At 44.7% G+C, this 20597-nt stretch overlaps 2 protein-coding genes across 3 annotated transcripts in view; one reads left to right on the top strand and one right to left on the bottom strand.

Annotated features, from left to right (window-relative positions):
* The window catches only part of LOC119383050 (transmembrane protein 131), a 60262-nt gene extending 54658 nt beyond the window's left edge, over positions 1-5604 (bottom strand). For both annotated transcript variants that reach the window (XM_037651031.2, XM_037651032.2), the window contains exons 1-2: positions 5439-5604; positions 486-550 (exon numbers count right to left, since the gene is read on the bottom strand). In XM_037651031.2, the coding sequence (XP_037506959.1) occupies positions 486-550; positions 5439-5559 (186 nt within the window). In that variant the 5' untranslated portion in view covers positions 5560-5604. The remainder of the gene's footprint in view (positions 1-485; positions 551-5438) is intronic.
* A 44-nt stretch (positions 5605-5648) lies between these two features.
* The window catches only part of LOC119383049 (monocarboxylate transporter 12), a 45755-nt gene continuing 30806 nt past the window's right edge, over positions 5649-20597 (top strand). The window contains exon 1 of the mRNA XM_037651029.2: positions 5649-5716. The gene's annotated coding sequence lies outside the window, so the exon portion shown is untranslated. The remainder of the gene's footprint in view (positions 5717-20597) is intronic.

Here is a 20597-nt window from a genome sequence, read left to right as displayed (position 1 = left end):
TTAATCGCCTATGTGCCTGCCATACATTCTGTGCATGGAGCATTTTAAGATAGGTAGAAGCCAATTTTATCCTGGAACTACACGTGTATAAAAATGTGAAATTGCAGCACAGCAACATAGCACATAAAATGAAGTTGTCTTCCTCTGATAAGAAACGCACAATTGGCATAAAATGTTTACAGTCTGTGGCGTTCAAGATAATTGTTAAATTCAAAGCGTGGTGTCTCGACCTACATTAGTATTTTCAAACAACAAAGTGTTCTTACGGCTTTGACCACGAACCGCTCAGAAATCCCACCTTATACTAAACTGCACAGTCCACAAAAATCTGATGCCTTCTTTCTTTTTCTTCGAAAATTATGACCACATTGGAACTACAGGGCCCTTGAATTTTCAGGAGGAGTAGGGGAGGTAGGAGGGAGAACTGCTTATTTTCGTGTAAATACAGTTAGGTGCCGTTGAGCAAATGTTTGAGGACTACACACCTCTGAAATCTGTGCGAGGACGCCATCAACAAGTCCGTTGATGTCAGTACCTGCCTGCACAAAACCTGCAATGCAAACAAAAAAAGTCACAGTTTCGCCGCAAGGGCGAAGCAATGAATACGATAGCAAGAAAAGCAGCCCGTGATGGACGCGCTGCTACGCTGCAGAAATATCTGCCCCCCGGCAGTAACTACCACGCGAGCAGACAGCAGAACAGCAAGGTTCTCCCTGCGCAAATATTAGAAAAAGCGAGCGAGCTAGCCGACTACTTTTAAATGCACCTGTTGTGCTCCTTGCGCCATCTCACTGGTAATGAAGAAACGCTTATAAGTGCCTGCCGTCTCTGCGTCCTGCCAGCGGTAAAGGGTGTGTATATAACGCTCGCCGTTAGCTACCTGAAGGATCTGCGCTTTGTGGCGTAGTGGTTAGCGCCACGCGCTGCGGAGAGAGGGGTCGCTGGTTCGATTCTGCACTTCGAAAGCATTTTTCTGAATTATTTTTCTTTGGGACTTTTATATATATATATACATATACTTATACATATACGGTGCATGACGGCGGCGGCAAAAACCAGCGGAGACTGTCACAATAAAAAGGAAACTTACATCACAGCACATGAGCAACAAGGTAGGCAAAATACACCAAATCAGTCTACCCACATGCAGTAATACAATGTGTACACACTTTACCAGAGGAAAAGCAGTGTTAAAAATAACCTGAACATAACCAAGCAAAGTCGATTTATTTTACCATTGCAGGTAACTTCCAATGATGTTGCAGCAACAATACATAGAATGACTGTACTCCTATGTGCGTGTTGGAACATAGCAGGTGTGGAATACAATGAAGGGCAAAATTTGCAAGGTCTATACAAAGTGAAAAAGTCCAGACTATTCAACAGATAAAAGAAACAGTTGTGTGGTGTAACTGAACAAAAACTACAGAGCAAGAGCTTACATAACAAATAAAGTTAAGGTAGCCTCTTAATTATATAATATCATGGTGAAGCTGTCGTCTAGCATGAAAGAAAAAAATGAATGGATGAACTCACATAAGCAGCAACTATTCATTCATACTGTCAAAATCTGCAGTTGCTTCAACCGTACTCAATGCATCACGTAAAAAAAAAGAAGAAGAAAAAAAAGAAGTAACATGTCCGCTGTAACAAGGAATAATATAACATAAAACACCCTTCACACATTGTCAGCAAAACTACAGTGTCAGCCATGAGATGATTAATTTGACTGTTCCATCATAATGCACTTTAAATGCAACTTCACAATTGAGAAAAGAAAAAACCATGACATGGCTAACTTGACTATTCTATCCCAACATACCTCGACTGCGAATTTAGAACAAAAGGTTACGAAAAGGTTAAGCACACGTGAAACTTTTATTGCCGTTGAATGATAGTCTCCGACGACTCCTGGTGACAGGAGTATATGAAGAATAATAATATCTGGGGTTTAACGTCCCAAAACCACGATATGATTATGAGGGACGCCGTAGTGAAGGGCTCCGGAAATTTCAGCCACCTGAGGTTCTTTAACGAGCACCTAAATCTAAGTACACGGGCCTCAAACATTTTCACCTCCATTGAAAATGCAGCCGCCGCAGCTGGGATTAGATCCCGCGACCTTCGGGTCAGCAGTCGAGCGCCATAACCACTAGACCACCATGGCGGGGGAGTATATGAAGACCAGGGAGATATATATGCACAAGTTCTTCAAGCTTATTGAGTCAGATTTTTCCCAGAGGCCTCAGGAGCATTGTCTAACCACCTCGTGCGAGGGCAATCTCATCTTTTTTCCCCTTCCAAGTTGGCAAGCATTAACCCTTTGACACGCTATGTACACAATTGTGCACACCACTTGTTTTTTGCTATTTGTATCAACTAGGGGCTAGGAAAGAGCGAGATATATCGAGCCTTGGATGAACTGAACCTTCTGCGTAATAAATCTATCTTAATTTAACTTCATTTTGCAGTGTACTCTTGCATATGATCACTTTGCTGAAGGCACTACCACGTCCGACGTGCCACTTCCTGCGAGCCACGTGAAAAGTATATAACTTTTATTTGCTCAAACTGAACATAACTAAAAATGAACTAGCACTATCTTTATAGCGTGAGATGCCATTCTATTTATGGCAAAACAGAGCATCAATGACCTCAGGATAAATAGATATTTAATTACAACTTAATTAGGATTAGTTACTATAACAAACATAAATTAACGTATGACATTACTTTTGTTGCAATATACTATTGAGTGCCTTGAAACAATGTATCGATTTGACACATTTACAGACAGTTCTTCGTTATGGAGTCTGAAAGGGTTAACTTTAATATGCTCCTTTGAACTAGCAGGACACAAGATATGGCCAAAATAAAGTTTTTCATTTCAGGACTCTTACGTCCACAAAACGTTTGGAATTAATCTCTTCTTACAATTGAGACATTGTTTCGTTTGGTAGTTGGTGAGGTTCTCAAAACTCTATGCCAACATCAAAACTAAAACAAGTCTACCTTCTTTCTTTCATATTTCTACAAAATACAAGACTTGAACCCACACACTGCCACAGTAAAAAAAACCAGAGCTTTAATAAGCCATGTCTTAGCCTAGGCAACTTAGTTTCAAATTCATTAGTCGGATTTAAAAATCTTTGCTACAGACATCCTAAGCCCTGTATTTCAACAGCTGAAGGCTACTACCTTGCTTTAGGGCCAGAAATTTGCACTGTTGCACCCTTAAAGTGATAAGAGCTTAAAACATGGCACTGAAGTTGTGTACGGAACTGACTGCGCAATATGGTCCTGCAATAACGTCTCCAGAGATGACGTCAGAAAACTGGATGATGGCAGAAAACTGGCGTCTCCATAGATGACGTCAGAAAACTGAAAGCCGTCAGAAAATATGACAAAAAGCCTTCTTCTCCATACTGCAACAGGAAGGAAAATGCGGAAAGGCTCATGAATCATTGTGGAGAACAGGCCGTGCAGATGCGCACAGCTGTAATGTCGAAATTTCTTTACTACACCTTTGTTTTCAGCCCACGAGAGCGGAGAATTTCCCAAGACACTTCCTGCTTAAGTTCCGGACCTCTTAATGAAAACAGTAAGCTAAGTGAGCAGCAAACACACACTGCATTAGATGCAAATTACACCAGCTAAGACAATAATAATAATAATAATAATAATAATAATAATAATAATAATAATAATATAATGATACAAACCGCAGAGCACAGAGCAAACAAGGGTGACTTTTAGGGCTGAGGAATCTCATATAAGCGTTACTCAAAGTAAAAAAAAAAAAAAAAGAGCAAACTTTCGAACTTTCGAAGTGTCGATGCAGAGCAGTTTTAAACAATAGGACAAAGAGTGCTGACACTATTCATAAAAGTCATTGTAGTCTGCTCGCCCGAATACAAAAAAAAACTGTGTGTGTGTGGGGGGGGGGGGGGGGGGGCGGCAGGCACACGCAAAAGCATATCCCATCTGCGCCTTAAAAAAAATGCTGTGGTATGCGCGTTTCGATTTCCAGGAAACGATAAAACTGTAAGACCAAAAATAACACTGAACCATGACGTTGCGCGTAAACACCGCAAAAGTCACGTTTGCGACGCAGTACCGCTGAACTGATTTTTGTTCTGAGAAACAAAGCCGCGCAAACGCGTGGGAGCGAGTTGCCGATTACGTAATCTCATCACTGGCACGAGCAGATCTGAGCCACTGAGAAGTCTTGTCTAAGAAGGACATTGCAGAAAAAAAAAAAAGAAAACACGTGACGCGTGTTAAAGACCTGTTAATATGCATCAAAAACGGTTTCAAACAAGGCACTTTGAACATGAGGCACGCGGACGGGCCTGCCCCCCCCCCCCTTTTTTTTTATGAAACCTCTGGTGCACTTCGACATCACCACGTGCGCATGAAAAAAGACGAAAGGGGGATAATCAGCGCGCGAAATCGGCCAATGACACGAGAAAGAAAAAGAAAGAAACAGATACGGTGGTAAGCTACCAATGTCACTGCTCATATCAACAGGAATGAAATTCCACGGCGTAACGCATGACGGCAAGCGGACGCTGCTCGACGTGTCCTTATAAAACCATTAAAAAAAAGGAAAAAAAAGTACGCGCCACAGCTCGCCCGACATGGGTCGATTTTGATGGTAAATAAAAGCGTTATACCAGAAGTCCTGTCAGACTAATGTCCGTACGCACTCCACTGTTAAAACACGGCGCGCGTAAGCGCCCTCCGCGTTCTATGCAGCGTTTCAATTACTACGTTAAACGAATTGTCAAGATCGTGCCTCAAATTTACAACCGAGCAACAGCGCACGCTCACGCGGCGAATTTGTCACTCGGCGGAGGCGCTACCACGCTGGAGAAAAAAACCCCACACTTGGCCATACACACAGACAGCACGCACGCACCATTTCGCGCCAGCTACCGCTGCTTGCTTGGTCGATACTTTCACGGCGACCGCTGCGATTTTTTCTCCTCTCCCTCTCTCTCCGCAAGTTGTAATATAACCGTCTGACCACACAGCCGGAGATGGACAGGGCGCAGCTGTTTCTCAAAGTTTGTAAACAATGATTACCGGTGAAGTGTGGTTTCGGAAAGCATTGGCATCTGTCAGCACGTGAGGCACGAAAATGGGAAACGCAGCAGTGGATAGAAGCGCTATCGATTTGCTGCAGTTTCGGCTGCGCGGTCGCAGGATATAAGGCTTCCGCGCTTGTTTCCGCCTGCGTACTTTTAAATCATTGCCTGTATGTCCGTCGGCACGCGTTAGCGGCCTACGCTAACGAGAAGCACGCTAAAGACGCGGGATCACGCGAACAGCTGCAGCACAGCTCCGTGGAGAAGGCCTAGTTTTGGATTCGGGTGACAAAAAGCCCCCTCTGGTCCCGGGTGGCACGAGCAAATGTGGCACTCGCGTGTACTTGCCTTGCGCGTGTCCGTCAACACTCTGCACAACTTTGTAGACAATGTCCAAGACATTGAAGAAAAGGAAAAATTTATGGAGCTTCATATTCCCACAACTTCGTATCACATTCAACCGCGCCATTCTGCATTCTGCAACATACTGAACAGGCCGCTCCGTTCGAGCTGTTTTAGCGTCTGCTGCGGGTAGTTTCGTATCGCCTCGTCAATTTCGTATCCAAGAGCGGTCGCACAAGACAAGAGTGCTGTCGCTACGCGGGTTCTGACCTGTCGTCGCAACGGTAAGAGATAGTTGCTTTATAATGCTTGTACAAACGGCGTCAGACCAGGAGCATTGCATTTTTAAGCTCTGGTGACACGAATAACCCCATGTGCAGCGGCAGTAGCAGCTAATATCCACGTGGTAGTTAGCGCTGTACTGCAACTGCAACTTCCTAACCACGCTCACAGCTGATATAACGGTTCTAGTGCCGGAGAACTTCTCAAGAAAACCGATGAAAGTGGTTCATTCTTCTTTGGTCACCGAACAAGCTACTTAATATACTCAATTTCAGGCGTCGTAACTTAGGCACGAAGTTAAATTTATCTTTAGCCGCATTTATTTCGGTTTACCGTGTTTTTGTGCACTCTGTTGTGCGGACAAAAATAGTTCCTCCTCCACTTATGTTTTCGTCCGCTCAAGTTTGCTGCCCCAAACATTTATGAAGGCTTCTTGCGCATTCTGGTAGCACCTTCCCCATACTTTGCTATCCCAGCGACCTTTTTCAAAAAAAGAAAATGTGTGCATATTCAAACCGTACATTTTTTTTACGCGCCCTTTCCGTCACTATCCATCGCGCTGCGTGTCTTTGCTATCTGGCCAAAGTTATGACTGCCAATCGAAACCAACAGTAACGCTAACGTAACTTTCAGCACCCGTGCGGAACTTTCAGTTTCCTGTCTACCGGCCTACTCGCAGCGCACTACTGCCTCGCAGTGAAGCGTGCCACTACCAATGTGCATTTGCCGGCGCGGAGTAGACGTGCAACGTTAACAAGGGTCGGTCCGCAGTTTTATAATTAGCTTTGTTTTGATTTTTAAGTTTATATCTTAAGTAATGTAATGTATCCGTTTTTGTCGGTTTCGTTGTTTGGTACACATTGCAGTGGACGCAAACCACCAGTTTCGTTTTCGTAAACGATTTGTTGTTGTTTTTTCTCGCCTTCTTTACGGGACATAGTTGGCAGCAGCGCAGTCTCCGCGCCGGCGGAGGCTATCGTCTCCTCCTTCGCTGCAATTGGCACGCGCTCTAAATTTCCGACCTTGACACGACGACGTCTCGGAGTGCGCCTCAGTGTTCAATTAGGAGTCCGCCTTTGCAAGGCTTGCACTGCCGAGCAAGATGCGTATTCGTACGCGCTATGCGCGTCGGTGGCGTCTGGGACACGTTGTTGGCCCCAGACTGTGCGCTATGATGGCATGGACAATGACGGCACTTTCTTAAAGGGACACTAAATTGAAGCAATAAATTAGTTTAGAATGATAAATTTTACTCTAAGAAAGTCTAGTATCGTTAATTTGACCACCATAGATTCATTAATAGATGAGAAAATAAATGTCAAAAGTTTCCGTTTTAAATTTCCCGCCGTAATATTCGATGGTGATGTCACGGATTTCGAAGTGTTTCTTCGTATATTGGCCACATTGGCTCAACGAAAATTCCTGAAACTAGGTAGGTTAAGTCTCTGGCTCGGTTTTTTTTTTATGTATAAGCATTCATGTTTCTTCAAATAAACTTCAGTTTACTAATATGAGAACACTCGTTTTTCTCTTTAGTGTCCCTTTAAGTTTCGCATTTTTCTTTTCAATTTGAGGTCGTTGGTCCGATAGTGCTCCTTTCGTTATGCATGTACGTCGAGGGTTTTAAGACCATGTGCCGAACATCGTTGTTTTCCTAATGTTGTAGTCACCTCTTTCTAAGCACTCTGCTGCTTCTGAAGTCGACATTTTTCACTTCTCTGTAGCTAAAATTTTTGTTCTTTTTTTTCTTCATTTTGTTTTACCAACATTTCCGCTTGCCCGTTGTCCTCGTCTGTCCGAGAATCCATCAAGTGGTGCATACGTATTCTGGATAATTAATTGGCCAAGAATGTTCACATACCTGATGTCAAATCAATGTTATATATATATATATATATATATATATATATATATATATATATATATATATATATAAATTCTCTATTGCGTATGCCAACAGCTCACTTTGTCTATTCGGACACATACCCTGTGGGCCAGTGATCCAAGTTGGCGTGAAAGATTTTAGATACGGACATACTGGAGAGTTGCTGAAAGTTCCCAAAGAATGTTAACCTCGTAAAGACCATATTGAGACCGGCCATGATCTTTTTTTTTTTAAGTTTCCCGCTTGCTGCGTGTTCCCGCTTGTTACGTTTGGGTTCCCCCGTTTGGTTCTGTGGAAATCCCCTCGAATCATCGGTGTTTACACTGCATTACATTCGTGAATAGGAGCGCTGATTTTGCTCGTTCCCGTAAGATACTCATACGGGCGCTGCGCGCCCTGTCTGCAGGGTAAGATTTCCGTATCGTAAAGATATAACGGCGTCTGCGGGTGGCGCAATAAAGCGTTACAGATAAAGTGCCAGCGCAGGCATAGCGGCGGGTATTAACGCACAGCCGTATATAGTGCTTCTCGAGACATGAGGGTGCACGCCGTTGCTTCCGCGGTCGCACTCGATCGAGGCTTTCTAAGACGATTAATTCGTCACTGGTTGCCACGCACAGGCAGGACAGGCCCTAGCCGGTTTAGGGTGGTCGCGCCGACGCGCCTGGGAAACGGATTTTCGATTTATTTGTCGCTGAGCCGCACAATCCTCTTCGATCGCACCTCTGGCGAAACTTCCTGGACGTCCCGTGTGTTTCCATGGGGCCAGATTGCGCGACGTCGCGTACGTTACTTGACACTTGTCCACTTGCTTGTCAAGGCGTTAGATTCATGGCAACCAAAATGTTTTCTCCGTGTCACATTATGTTGGTGTTTCATTCAGAACGGTGCACACTTGAGGAATGGTAGAACACGACCTAAGCTTTGGTGGACAGCCAAACAAAAACAGAGGGGACGGAGAGAGTGACGATTTGGCGTAGCGCCTTTTCGACCTCTCTCTCTTTCAAGCTCTCCTTTTCTCTTCCCTCGGTTTTCGTTGCGCTGTCTATAAAAATTTGTTACTGTTTCATTCGCATTGTCCAAAGCAAAAAATCTTGTATTCCTCAGGTGGTACGCGGACTTCATTGCAGCTTACACTTTTTAGATGGCTTTTAGCCTTGTACCTTGGTGTCAACACATATGTTCTTCTTGCAATATTTTTCTTCTTGTTTATCAAGCAAACGAAAATTAAGGAGTAGCTGTACGTCGCCTGCATACGGCGATAGTTCCTTCATTTCAATATCTCCCCCCCCCCCCTCCCTCCCGAGCACGCATGCACACACACGCGTCGGGCTCTACGTCATAGCAGACTGGTGCGCCGTATGGAACTTGCCACTTTATTTGGGCGGAGGAAGTTAACGAATGACCAATCTATGAACTTTGTCCAGCAAGACGCGTAATATTTCTTTCGTCTCGAATCCCTCATATTTAATAACTGGAAATGGTCGCCTTTGAAACACCCTCGTACTCACGAATGCGCACTCGAACCGGTTTCTGCCCTGGTTTACGAAAGCCAATACGCATACGTGTATAGCTAGCTGGGTGTGCGGTATGTATACGTGACCGTCGTGCAAACTGTCAACGCGTTCTTTGCCTTCATTCCAGATTAAAAGCTGATATATATAGTGCAGATTTCTCACGCTGTACGTGGACAATGCTTCACCAGGTGAGTTGTGAGAATATACGGGGCACCAGCTTTCGTTCAGTTGAAGAGTGTAGGTAAGCATGCGACTACCAAGAACGAAAATATCAGACAGCGCAATTTCAAGCGAGCAATGGTGCAACGACGTTTAAGTTATGTTTTTTAAATGTTTTTTATCTCATGCGTTCTTCGCAACGGAAATATAGAGCGTAGGTTATATAATGATTATAGCTTTGGAATGTTCGCGTATGATAACAACGAGACACACTCGCGCAGGGTTCTCCGGACCCCCCCCCCCCCCTTTCCATTGGCGCCCCCTTTGGATGATGAAAGTGCCCCCCAAAAAACAGACAGACAAACACAGAGAACAAATGGAAAACCTGGGTACTTATGAATAGAAAAATGAAGAGAGAACCGCAATCAATTCCTTAGCGAGAGCTTCGCGCGTAGGATAGATGTGCGGCAGGTGTTCTGTGGGCCGCCGTTGATATACCGTATTTACTCGAATCTAGGCCGGCCCTGATTCTAAGCCGACCCCCGAAATTCGCAAGGCTAGGAAAGAAAAAAAACCTATTAATTGTACACGAATCTAAGCCGACCCCCCCACTTTCGCACATCGTTTTTTCGAAAAAAACATCGGCTTAGATTCGAGTAAATACGGTAGGTGGAGACCCACAACAACCCGATGGCAAGAAGCTGAGACTACAAGACGGCGTAGGCGAGAAATTATAAACCCCGGCCTTTCGAGAAGCAGCAGCTGAGGCGAGGGTACACCGTTGTGACCACGGTGGAAGGTGTATATATATATATATATATATATATATATATATATATATATATATATATATATATATATATATATACGCGCGGAGTTCTTTCTGCACGTCGCGCGCAGTTGAAATGACGTAGGCAATATAGATACACGAATAAATTATGCACAAAATGGAGTGGCTTTTTCCCGAAAATATGATTCTCGCTCAAGTTAGTGGAAAAATAAAAATAAAAACATCTCACTGTTCATTTTTCTTTTTAATTTCTGAATCATTGGACGCATTGTTTGATGCATCGGCGCCTTTCTGTATCGTTGCCTTTTCGCCCTTGTTCAAGTGCTGTTTTTCCGCATGAATATATTTATATGTCGGCAGGAGTGTCACGCCCTATAGAAAGCTTTTGCGATCACCGATTGTTCGCTGCGAGCACGAGTTATATCCTCCCCTCGAGTCGTTTTCGGCTTGCTTAAGGTCGATATATGCGTCCTCCCCGCATTTAATAATATTTTTGTTCTTTTTTTTTGTTCCTTGCACGTGCATACTTTGCCCTTCTGTCCGTACTTTAAACGCCTATTTTGAGTGTTGTAGAGATTTCATCGCTACGATGAAATTAAAGATGAAAATAAAGCGATTTCATCGATAAAATTTATTTACATACACTGCATTTACCTGTACAGTGTACTTAACTATATCTGCGTAGCTCTACTCTGTTAGCTTTCGCCGCACTCTGTATAGAGTCGTAGGTCCGTGCAGTTGCAGCTTGGCCGTACCGAAGTTTTGTGCCCAGAATCGCTCTCCGTAAACAGTTTATCGGTTTATGAACGAGAACATGTTAATTACATGATGAATTGGCGCTTTCTAAAATAACAGGAAAATTCTTGTTCCATACTTTATGATAAAAGCATTCTCACATGACCTCTATAGCTTGCCGGTTTAAGCACTTCCACATCGACTCTGGTTGCGTTGCCAGTCAGCGTGTGTCGAGCTCTTGGAACGAGTAAACTTGCCGGGCGGAGGTGCGATCACGTCAGCAAGGTTGTGGATCCTCAGGCAGCGCGACAGAGCGCTATTTCGTGGGCATGGCGCGCGTCGCGTAGCAGCGCCTGTACCGCATTTCCCGGGGATATTGTCCACGCCCGCTGTACATTCCGCAGACAGACGTCAACCGAAAACAGTCCTCTCTATTTACTGTAGCTTGTTTGCATTGTTTGCAGCAAATAAACACGCGGAAAGCAAGATTTCAACAAGCTACAATTGTCAGCCAGGTGAAAGCTTCGGTCCTTTAATTGTGAGGTAGACTACTTGTAGGAAACAATCCTAAAAGTCATCATTGTCACTATACTCAAGCACATAGGCGTGCGCAGGGTTCCCCAACAAGGGGGGCGAAGGTTCATCGCAGCGCCCCTCCCCCCTACTTAGTCAATGTACGCGGCAGATACCCTCCCCCCCCCTCTTAGGTGACTCGGGGGGGGGGGCACCACTCCTGCCCCCCACCCCCCCTGTGCGCACGCCTATGCTCAAGCTGTGCGCACGCCTATGCTCAAGCATGTCGATCGTACTTTACGAACGACTCCTCACCGCCCTTATCGCCTTTATAATGTCTCTAGCTCGCGCGTATGTTCTCGAATACACAACGCCGTCAAGGTTCTTCGTCTTTTCGGTGCCGTCGCAACTGTTCTCCTATTTGCGCATGGTAAACCAAGTCGCCGCGCTACGAATGCGTTGCGCATTTCACAACGAAGTTTCTCGCGTGTTCTCAGGAATACAAATGCGGAAAAGCAGTCATATCGCGAGAAGCGTTCGGTTTGCCTTACGTAGCGAGTGACGTCGACGGCAAGGCGCGGCCAGTAGTACTTCTGTATTCTTGTCAGCGTGCGAGAAGCACCGAGGTGTCCAGCCGTCGGGTCGTCATGTAGGGCCTGGAGGACTTCTGGTCGCAATGCTGACGGCACCACGAGAAGGTAGTGGGCTCGAAGGGGCAAGACGTTCTTCACTTGTAAACGACCGTAATGTCGAATGTCGAATACCCAGCACCTCCACCAGATGTCATGGGGTCGTGATGTCGACGAAGACAGCAGTCGTCGTGTTCAAGATGAAACTCTTTATTTGGCTGAACTTGTGGCCGGGATATGAAAACTCAAGCTACAGCAATACACGCTGTACACTGATAGCGGCGAACAGGGCGTCTGCCGTCGATAAAACTGGTCATGGCTGGGACGCGTCGTCTTTTATACATCACGCATCGAACTTTCCAGTCTTATCACTGGTGGTCGCGCAAGCTCTGGAATAATGTAGACTATCGGGATCCTGCGCGCAATCTTAACAATGCGATCTACTACAATCGCGAAGCTTCTCGAACACTGCGGCGCGGTCAGCGTCGAGCGTTGCTAACCGTCCTTGCTTGTCAAACCCGAATACATCAAAATAAAACAAGAAGCGTTCGTTTTGCATATATCGCGAGCTGCTGCCGATGTGAGCTTGCTCGTGATCGCAGCAATTATCACCGAGGAGCTTCGAATCTCACTATAAACATATGCTTGAGATTTGGCACAGGAAAGTCTGCAGCCGTTTGCACGTCCACTCTTTTAACATGAATGTATACCTACCAACTAGCTGAGCTCTCTGTTATTATAAACGAAGTTTGAGCTCTTAAACTTTTATTAGTCCGATATTTCGTCCGTTTCTTTGTTCAGTTTACTATTAAGTATGCCATGGATAACTTTACTACGCTCGTACACCGTGACCTGTTCTCGTTTGGTCGCACTGCCCTTGTGATGACTAGAGTTCCGGTCCCATAATATACTATACTAGAGTACAAACCGACACTGTCCTTGAGCGCGCGTGACTCGGGCCACGCGGTTTGCGCAGAGCAGGCGTTTCTCGCCGAACGCGTAAACATCACGTCGTCGCCATTTCGTGCGAACCGTGAACCATAAACAGTGCCAACTCGAGTATACCTTTTGGCGCCAGACGAAATATAAACAAAAGTATACGCATACGGCAGACCAAACATGGATGATGAGGGGGATGATGTGCGTTCAGATCACACGTGCACTTACACGTGCACTTACACGTGCACTCACACGTGTACACACAGACACACGCGTGTGTCTGTGTCTGCGTGTAATAATTCTTGAGGTCAAATATGAATTAATAAGCGCTGTATTGTTGGGCGCTGTTGACGCTTTCGAATGCTGTATATGTGTATTGGGGAGTGAGAAGGATAAAAAACAAGGATAAAAACAAGGAACAAGGATAAAAATAATTGCATGGAGGTTAACCAGGGCTGAGTCCGGTTGGCTACCCTGCACTGGGGAAGGGGGGATAATAAAGTGTGTGTATAAAGGTAAGGGGCGCGGGAAGGACTAAAACAGGATGGGATAGGGTAGGATATTAGTATAGGATAGGATAGGATAGGATAGGACAGGATAGGACTGACATATGATATGGTGAGGCAAAGCGGGAATGAATCAAGCATAGGTCGGCAAAAAATGTGGAACTCACTCAGACTCACTCACGAAACATATCTTACCCTTAGGGCTCACTCGGACTCAAACTCACCAAACGTTTCCTCATCCGGACTCACTCGGACTCAGACTCACTATAATTTTTCTCAACCGGACTCACTCGGACTCAGACTCACCAAAATATATTTCACCCAGACTCACTCAGACTCAGACTCACGGCTCGATCTGAGTCTGAGTGAGTCTGAGTGAGTCGACTCATGAGTCCGCTAGCCTATAATTAGCCTCTTTCGACCATAATGTCAATGCTCTTTAACGCCACTATCTCGCATACTCGGTGCGCTACTTAGCGCATTCTGATCTCGTACCTTCAAAGACGAGTTATCTGAGTTTGCAGTTCAATAAGGACCTTTTTATTGAAAGAGATGACTCGCACATGATATTTTGATCAGTAACTTCCCGTGAAAAGGTTCGCGGGGGGAGGTCAAGGCACCTCCTCCCCTTCTCCCTCCTCAACTCATGCCTCTGATCAATAAATATTGAGCTGACGTGTGAATGGTAGTGCGTTGAATTATGTGGAAGTATACGTGAGTATAAACGTTAGCCGACATAAGGATGATAGTGATGCTGAACTTGAGTAGATAAGACCATAGGTCGGCAAAAAATGTGGAGCTCACTCAGACTCACTCATGCAATATATTTTGCCCTTAGGGCTCACTCGGACTCACACTCACCAAAATTTTCCTCAACCGGACTCACCCGGACTCAGACTCACCAAAGTTTTTCCCAACCGAACTCACTCGGACTCAGACTCACAAAAACTTTACTCACCCGGACTCACTCAGGCTCAGACTCGCGTCTCGATATGAGTCTGAGTGAGTCTGAGTGAGTCGACTCATGAGTGAGTTCGCCGACCTATGGAATCAAGTGACAACGCTTAGTTCATTGCTTATACGTTGCCTAGCAGCCTGGAGAGCAGCCTTGCTCGTTAGCCAAGCCTCGGGAAACAATTAGTCGTAAGACAGTGTGCTTGTGCGCTATTGGGATTCAAGGCGCGTAAATTAAATACCGTGGTTATGTTGTCTTCCGTCGTTTTCTTTTTATGTACTGCACTTGTACCTATAAAACGGGAAACCTCTAATTTGTCCATCGCGTAAAGATATTTATAAGAGGGCGGAAAATGAGAGTTCCACTGCAGAATATGAGGTGGTTTCATCTCTTTTGCTTACGAATGGACGAAACGTGAGGCTGGGTTCACTTTATTGTTTGTTGTTCGCGTATACGCTAGTATGAGAGATGAAACTGCGACTAACACTATGCTCGTGAACAGAACAGATGTTACCGTACTATGCGACACCGCAACTTTGTGACTCGGGAAGCGGAATGGATCTATGGGCCCATTTGTAACGCGATAGCTTTAAACAGCTCGTAATTCCGGTGTCGGTGTCGGCGTCAGTGTCGTTGATTGTGAGCGAAAAAGCAGCGTTGTCCCTGGCAGAAAAATCGAGAAAGATGCAAATGAAATAAACAATAAGAATCTTCGGTTCGAGTGAGAATCGAACCCAGGCTTTCTGTATGACAAACAGGTGTTCTACCACACAGCCACGCCATTGCTTGAAACTGCTTCGGGGAAAAAAAAAAAACACTATATGAACGTCATGTATAGTGGGAGGAGTGTGTTTAACGCGTGTAATATTGCGTGGCAGAAGCGTAGAATCGTGCCAGGCGTCAAAGCGTGTGAATTGCGCAATGAGTAGGTGTTTTAAAGGCCAACCTATTACAAAGCGCTCAGACATTAATCATCATCATCAACAAAAGCGTCAACAAAGTGAGCAGCTGCGCAGGTTCGCGTTTCGCCTTACGGAAGCCTATAGTGGACCCTTCGCTGATTCGCAAAAGAAAGAATTATGGCGTAGTGGGCACTGCGCAGCTGTACTGCAGTAGGCATTCTAGGATAGTTTGAGACGGCCACTGTTACGTGCACAGCCGTTTGTTTCCTTGCGGCACGTTGAGGCATGCGCTGAGAACCGAAGCTATAGGCTAGCGATTGAGAAGGCGATGCGCACGGGGCCCGATTACGCTGTCGCGTTCTACTCTTGGAGGCGAAGCTTAAGCGTCCTCCAAGTTTTTTGTCGCACGCAAGAATATGATTCGTGGCCAACAAATAACGAAGTCCGGGAAAGCGTAGAGGGAGTTGTTTGTAGTTTTTTAATTGGAGCACAGTAGTCACGAGATAAAGCGAAGTGAAAGTGAACGGAAAAACAGCTCACCACTGGGAGGACCGAACCCACAACCTTCGCGTGTGGCGCTTAGGGGAACGGCGGCGGCCGTTACCCGAAGAATATATCTCGCAACATGATTTTTCCATTATTTCAACCATCACTGCAACCAACCACTACATACGGCTGTTAAACGGCGCAAAATGTGGTGCATTTACGAAGCGCGCGGAACCAAACAATATATACTTGTTGCTGTGGTTGTGCTTCTCGAGTGGAAAATATATATGGAAGGTGACTATACGCTGGCGCATTATAACATCTGAGTTTAATGACTGAAAAGCGAAAATATGTAAAGCGTAATGGAAGTCGAGGTTTTAACGGAAGCCTATCTGGTCGGGAAGTAACATCATAAAAATTTAAAGAGGAACACCGACTACGAGAGAATAAGAAAAAGACGTTTCGGCTCCCTTGACTATAGAGCCTTGTTTACAGTGAAATCGAGAACGTGTGATACTACGTTTATGAAGGCTTTAAAGTGTGACGTAAGCAGCGTGTGTATATATGAGGAAGGGTTCTGTCATTTCGGTTTAGTGTATGATATCGGTCGTTTGTGTCAGAATATATTCCAAGTGGTGTTTTGACAGATTTTTCTCTTTTTCCGGTATCACGGCAGTATCCCAATCGATTTGATGGCTCAGGTTTTCTGCGCGCGCTGCCAAGGCATTTGACGATACTTCTTTTCTTGTTAACGTCATTGAGATGCTCTTTTACCCGCTGTTGAAAATTTTCCATCTCGCCCATATATACACATTCACTGTCTTTACGTGAGATCCGGTAAATGACGCCAGGAAACTTCTATTTTGGAAGCTTTTCTTTTACATTTATCAGCCGATAACGTAATTTATGTGTTGGAACATGGACTGCTTGGCCGTCGTAATGGCGTAAAACGCTAATGACGTTGTCAATGGCGTTAACAATGACGTGAACGTTAACGACGTTGTCAATGACGTTAACAAGAAAAAAAGTTTCTTCAAATGCCTCGGCAAAGCGCGTAGAAAACTGGAGCCATCAAGTCGATTGGGATAACGGTATGATATTAGAAAAAGATATGAATCTGTCTTCAATACACCACTTGGAATTTCATCTGATACAAAAAACCGATAATACGCCATACCGAAATGACGGAACACTTCCTGTTATCTACACCAGCTGCTTACGTCACATTTTAAACATAAACATCATATCACACGTCCAGGTTATCATTGTGAACAAGCCTCCCGTCAGGGGAGCCAAAACGTCTTTTTCTTATTCTTTGGTGGTCGGTGTTACTCTTTCAATTCTTATAATGTAAAGCATAACATCACTGCACAAGAGATTCGCGGCCAGATATATACTGCTTCAGATTAATGTAGTGATACAAAAGGCCTCGCAACACACGTGTCATCAATGCTGACGAATGTAGAACGCTTCGGCGACCTTCCGCGTAGTCTTGGTGCCGTGGTAAAAGCGTGGTGTCAAAGAGCAGTAGTTAGCTTATGCATGTCACTGCACGAATCTGAAAGAGATATATCTGGCCACGAATCTTTAGGTCGTGTTGCGGTTATGCTTTATTATATGCTCGATTTTCAGTCATTGAACCTGCAGTTGTTAGATTTAGATTGCGCCCATATGTCGTCCTGCTTCCTTGTTTCTCGCGCCCTTCAATTAAGTGTGAATTTCTAACTGGCCCAGCATTCAGTACTTTTGATTACATACAGGCAGTGCTCGATATCACCATGGAACCATGCATATACTATATATATATATATATATATATATACTTTGCATCGCGCCTGCATACAACATCCCTACTGGTGCTCTCTATATAGCGGGTACCGCAAGAGCGCTGAAGGAGTCACAAACACGCTGTCCTAGGTACAAGCGTGGGAAATGTCACGACAAATGTCGAGCATGTCGCCCCTTCACTTCGAAAATATCAGCGTTAAAGGGACACTAAAGAGAAACAATGAATTGGTTTAGATTGATAAAGTGTTCTCGTAGAACTCTTGTGCAGTTTATTTCACCACCACAGGTTTATTATTAGCGGAGAAAACCAAGTTCAAAGTTTCATTTTTAAATTTCGCGCTGAACTTTGTAATTCGTGACGTAAAAGATTTGAAAGAGCATTTAACGTATTTTGGCGCCACTGGCTCGACGAAATTTCCACAAACTCGTTATGTCAAGTCTCTGGCCCCCTCAAAGGACAATGTACTTCGATTTAATCGATTAGGAACTGCGTAGGCCCAAGCAGGCGCCGTCAAAGATATGTGACGTCACGGCAAATGGTGCGGAAATTCCAAGGTGGCGTCGCTACCTGTATTTTCTTTTTGCGCGTTTTCTCGCTTATTAAGCGTCTTATCGCAGCAAGCGTGGTGTTTTTGGTATCGTAGAAGACGTCACATGCGAGAAAAATCGTTTTGCTCTAACTGTGCAGCTCGAACTTCCGCTCTCTGCCGATGCTTTGAGACCTTTAGTCGTTTTGACGCATATGACACACGTCCAAAGCGGCTTCCTGTTTTTTGTCCTCTGTATCATACTGCTAAATTTAGCTGGCATAGAAGCGAATAAAATTCGCGGTACCTCGCAGAGAAGTAAATCCTCCAGCTAAAGCTTGCTTGTTGAATGGATTTTACTCCCAATGACGCACAAGAAGCTACATTCGTAAGCCCGACACGTGAGGCGCGTTTATTATATCTCAACGCGCCAAGAACATGTACAGTCCGGTACACTGTTAAAGGGAACACGCAGTTTGATTTCGGCCATCGATTATCAGTGAGATATGGTGCAAGGACTCGAAGACTGATTGTTTATGTGCAAATGCATATCTAATAGAATACGTGAGGAACTTCTTGCCAATAGGAGTAAAAAATAATTATTTGGGTTGCTTTTAATAATATGGCTGACTGTTTCCTTTAAGTGAATCGGACTGTAGGTATACATGTACTCAACTATTGGACAGTTTATTCCTAAACTCTGGTGTGTATGAACCAGTGTTGCGGAATGGGCGCCTCCATTCCATTCCAATTCCATTCCGGGGAATTAGAACTTGCCGCTATTCCATTCCTTCCAATTCCTCGGAATGAAAAAACTTAGCTCATTCCCACTCCGGGGAATGGCCGGGCAGTTGAATTCCATTCCTGTGATTCCGCAACGTAGGAAAGGCACCTTGATAGTTTTATCGAGTTAAGAACGAACGCCCCATAAAGCTGATGTCATCAGATGCATTAAGAACTGCAACTGAGTTGCAGTTCTAAGATTTTAATTAGACACGCCCAAGTAATTAAACACAAAGTCGAAAATACTTCCAAGAACTATGTACGCGGCACATACCTCTACACCCAACTTGGTTTGGGGAGATGACTCACAAATATTTGCGCTGTGAGTGAAATGTATTACGTTACATATATGGAACGTCTTTCCCCTATTAGAAACGTCAGTGAATAAGGCAATGATAAAAGTCATTTTCACCGAAGGGTCTAAGCAATCAACGCGATAGCAAAACACAAAGTCGTAGGCGGCTAGATAGATAGATAGATAGATAGATAGATAGATAGATAGATAGATAGATAGATAGATAGATAGATAGATAGATAGATAGATAGATAGATAGATAGATAGATAGATAGATAGATAGATAGATAGATAGATAGATAGATACGCTCAAAGTCGCAGAAGTTCGCTAAGAAATGCTTCGCATTTAAAATTGAAATGTTATACGAAGTACGGCTAGAAGTTCACTCTTTTAGCAGGCGACCAGGCGTAAATGAACAAAATGGGTGCATTACGAACTGAATTAGGATGCATCAAAAACTGCAACGCCGCCGAGGCAAAAAAGAAAAAATCACAAGGCGTTACGGGGGGTATGGTACCGCCGTAGTTCCGCACGACGGACACCAACGGCATAGAGTCACGGTTACGCGAAGACTAGAGACAAACTTCGGAGAAACACAGCCTATATAAGGACAGAATTGTGGTAGGCGCGTTGCTTATAAAGGTACCGGGCTTGTGATCAGCCATACCATTTTAAAAATACTGCTTTGTTGTTAAATTCGAGGCTCTGACTTACTAATGTTCGAAGTTTGAAAAAACAGCGCGTAGACGAAAACGTGCTCTGTTTTCGGAAAAAAGACGTAATTCCATTCCCATTCCATTCCTCCAAGCGTTGTCCCCAATTCCATTCCCATTCCATTCCGGGGTCTCGAAAATGTGCAATGATTCCGGAGTCATTCCAATTCCGGAGTGGCAACTCCGCAACACTGGTATGAACCCGCAGCTGGAATTTTATATGGGGTTGGCATGCGTACTGCTGCCTCTTTGCGGGCCACTGCTTATCATCAGCCTGCAATGCGCATATCGCATCTGATGCTTGCAACAGCGGGATGTGGTGTAACGTTCGGCATGGCAGGCTCCACAGTAATACCGCGCCTTCTTTGCTATATAGATCAGAAAGCCGCATCCTGGCCCTGCCGGAGAGTGTCAGCGTATAGTTTACAAGCTGCACACATGTTCACTACTGGCGTCTAATGCATTTATAAACGTATCGGAAGATCCAGCTGCCGCTAAGCATTTACCAACACACGATAATGCATTCTGTATCGTTCTTCTTATGTAACATCACTTTTCGCAAGCTCCCTTTGGTTGAACACGACAAGTTGCCAGCCACCCGACAGCAGCGCGATACCGCAGTGAACACACACGGATTTCTTACATTGAAAGCTCCGAAGAAGAATCCCATTCCGGAGATCGAGATTGGGGCCAACATATACGCCTTCTCGAAAGGGGCGGTGCCATGGTTTTTAAAGCGAAAGTCTTAGATTGTTCATCA

Source organism: Rhipicephalus sanguineus, chromosome 2 (genome assembly GCF_013339695.2).
Source record: "Rhipicephalus sanguineus isolate Rsan-2018 chromosome 2, BIME_Rsan_1.4, whole genome shotgun sequence".
Classification (NCBI taxonomy): domain Eukaryota; kingdom Metazoa; phylum Arthropoda; class Arachnida; order Ixodida; family Ixodidae; genus Rhipicephalus; species Rhipicephalus sanguineus.
The sequence above is the reverse complement of the archived record's forward strand: the minus strand, read 5'-3'. Positions and strand labels throughout refer to the sequence as shown.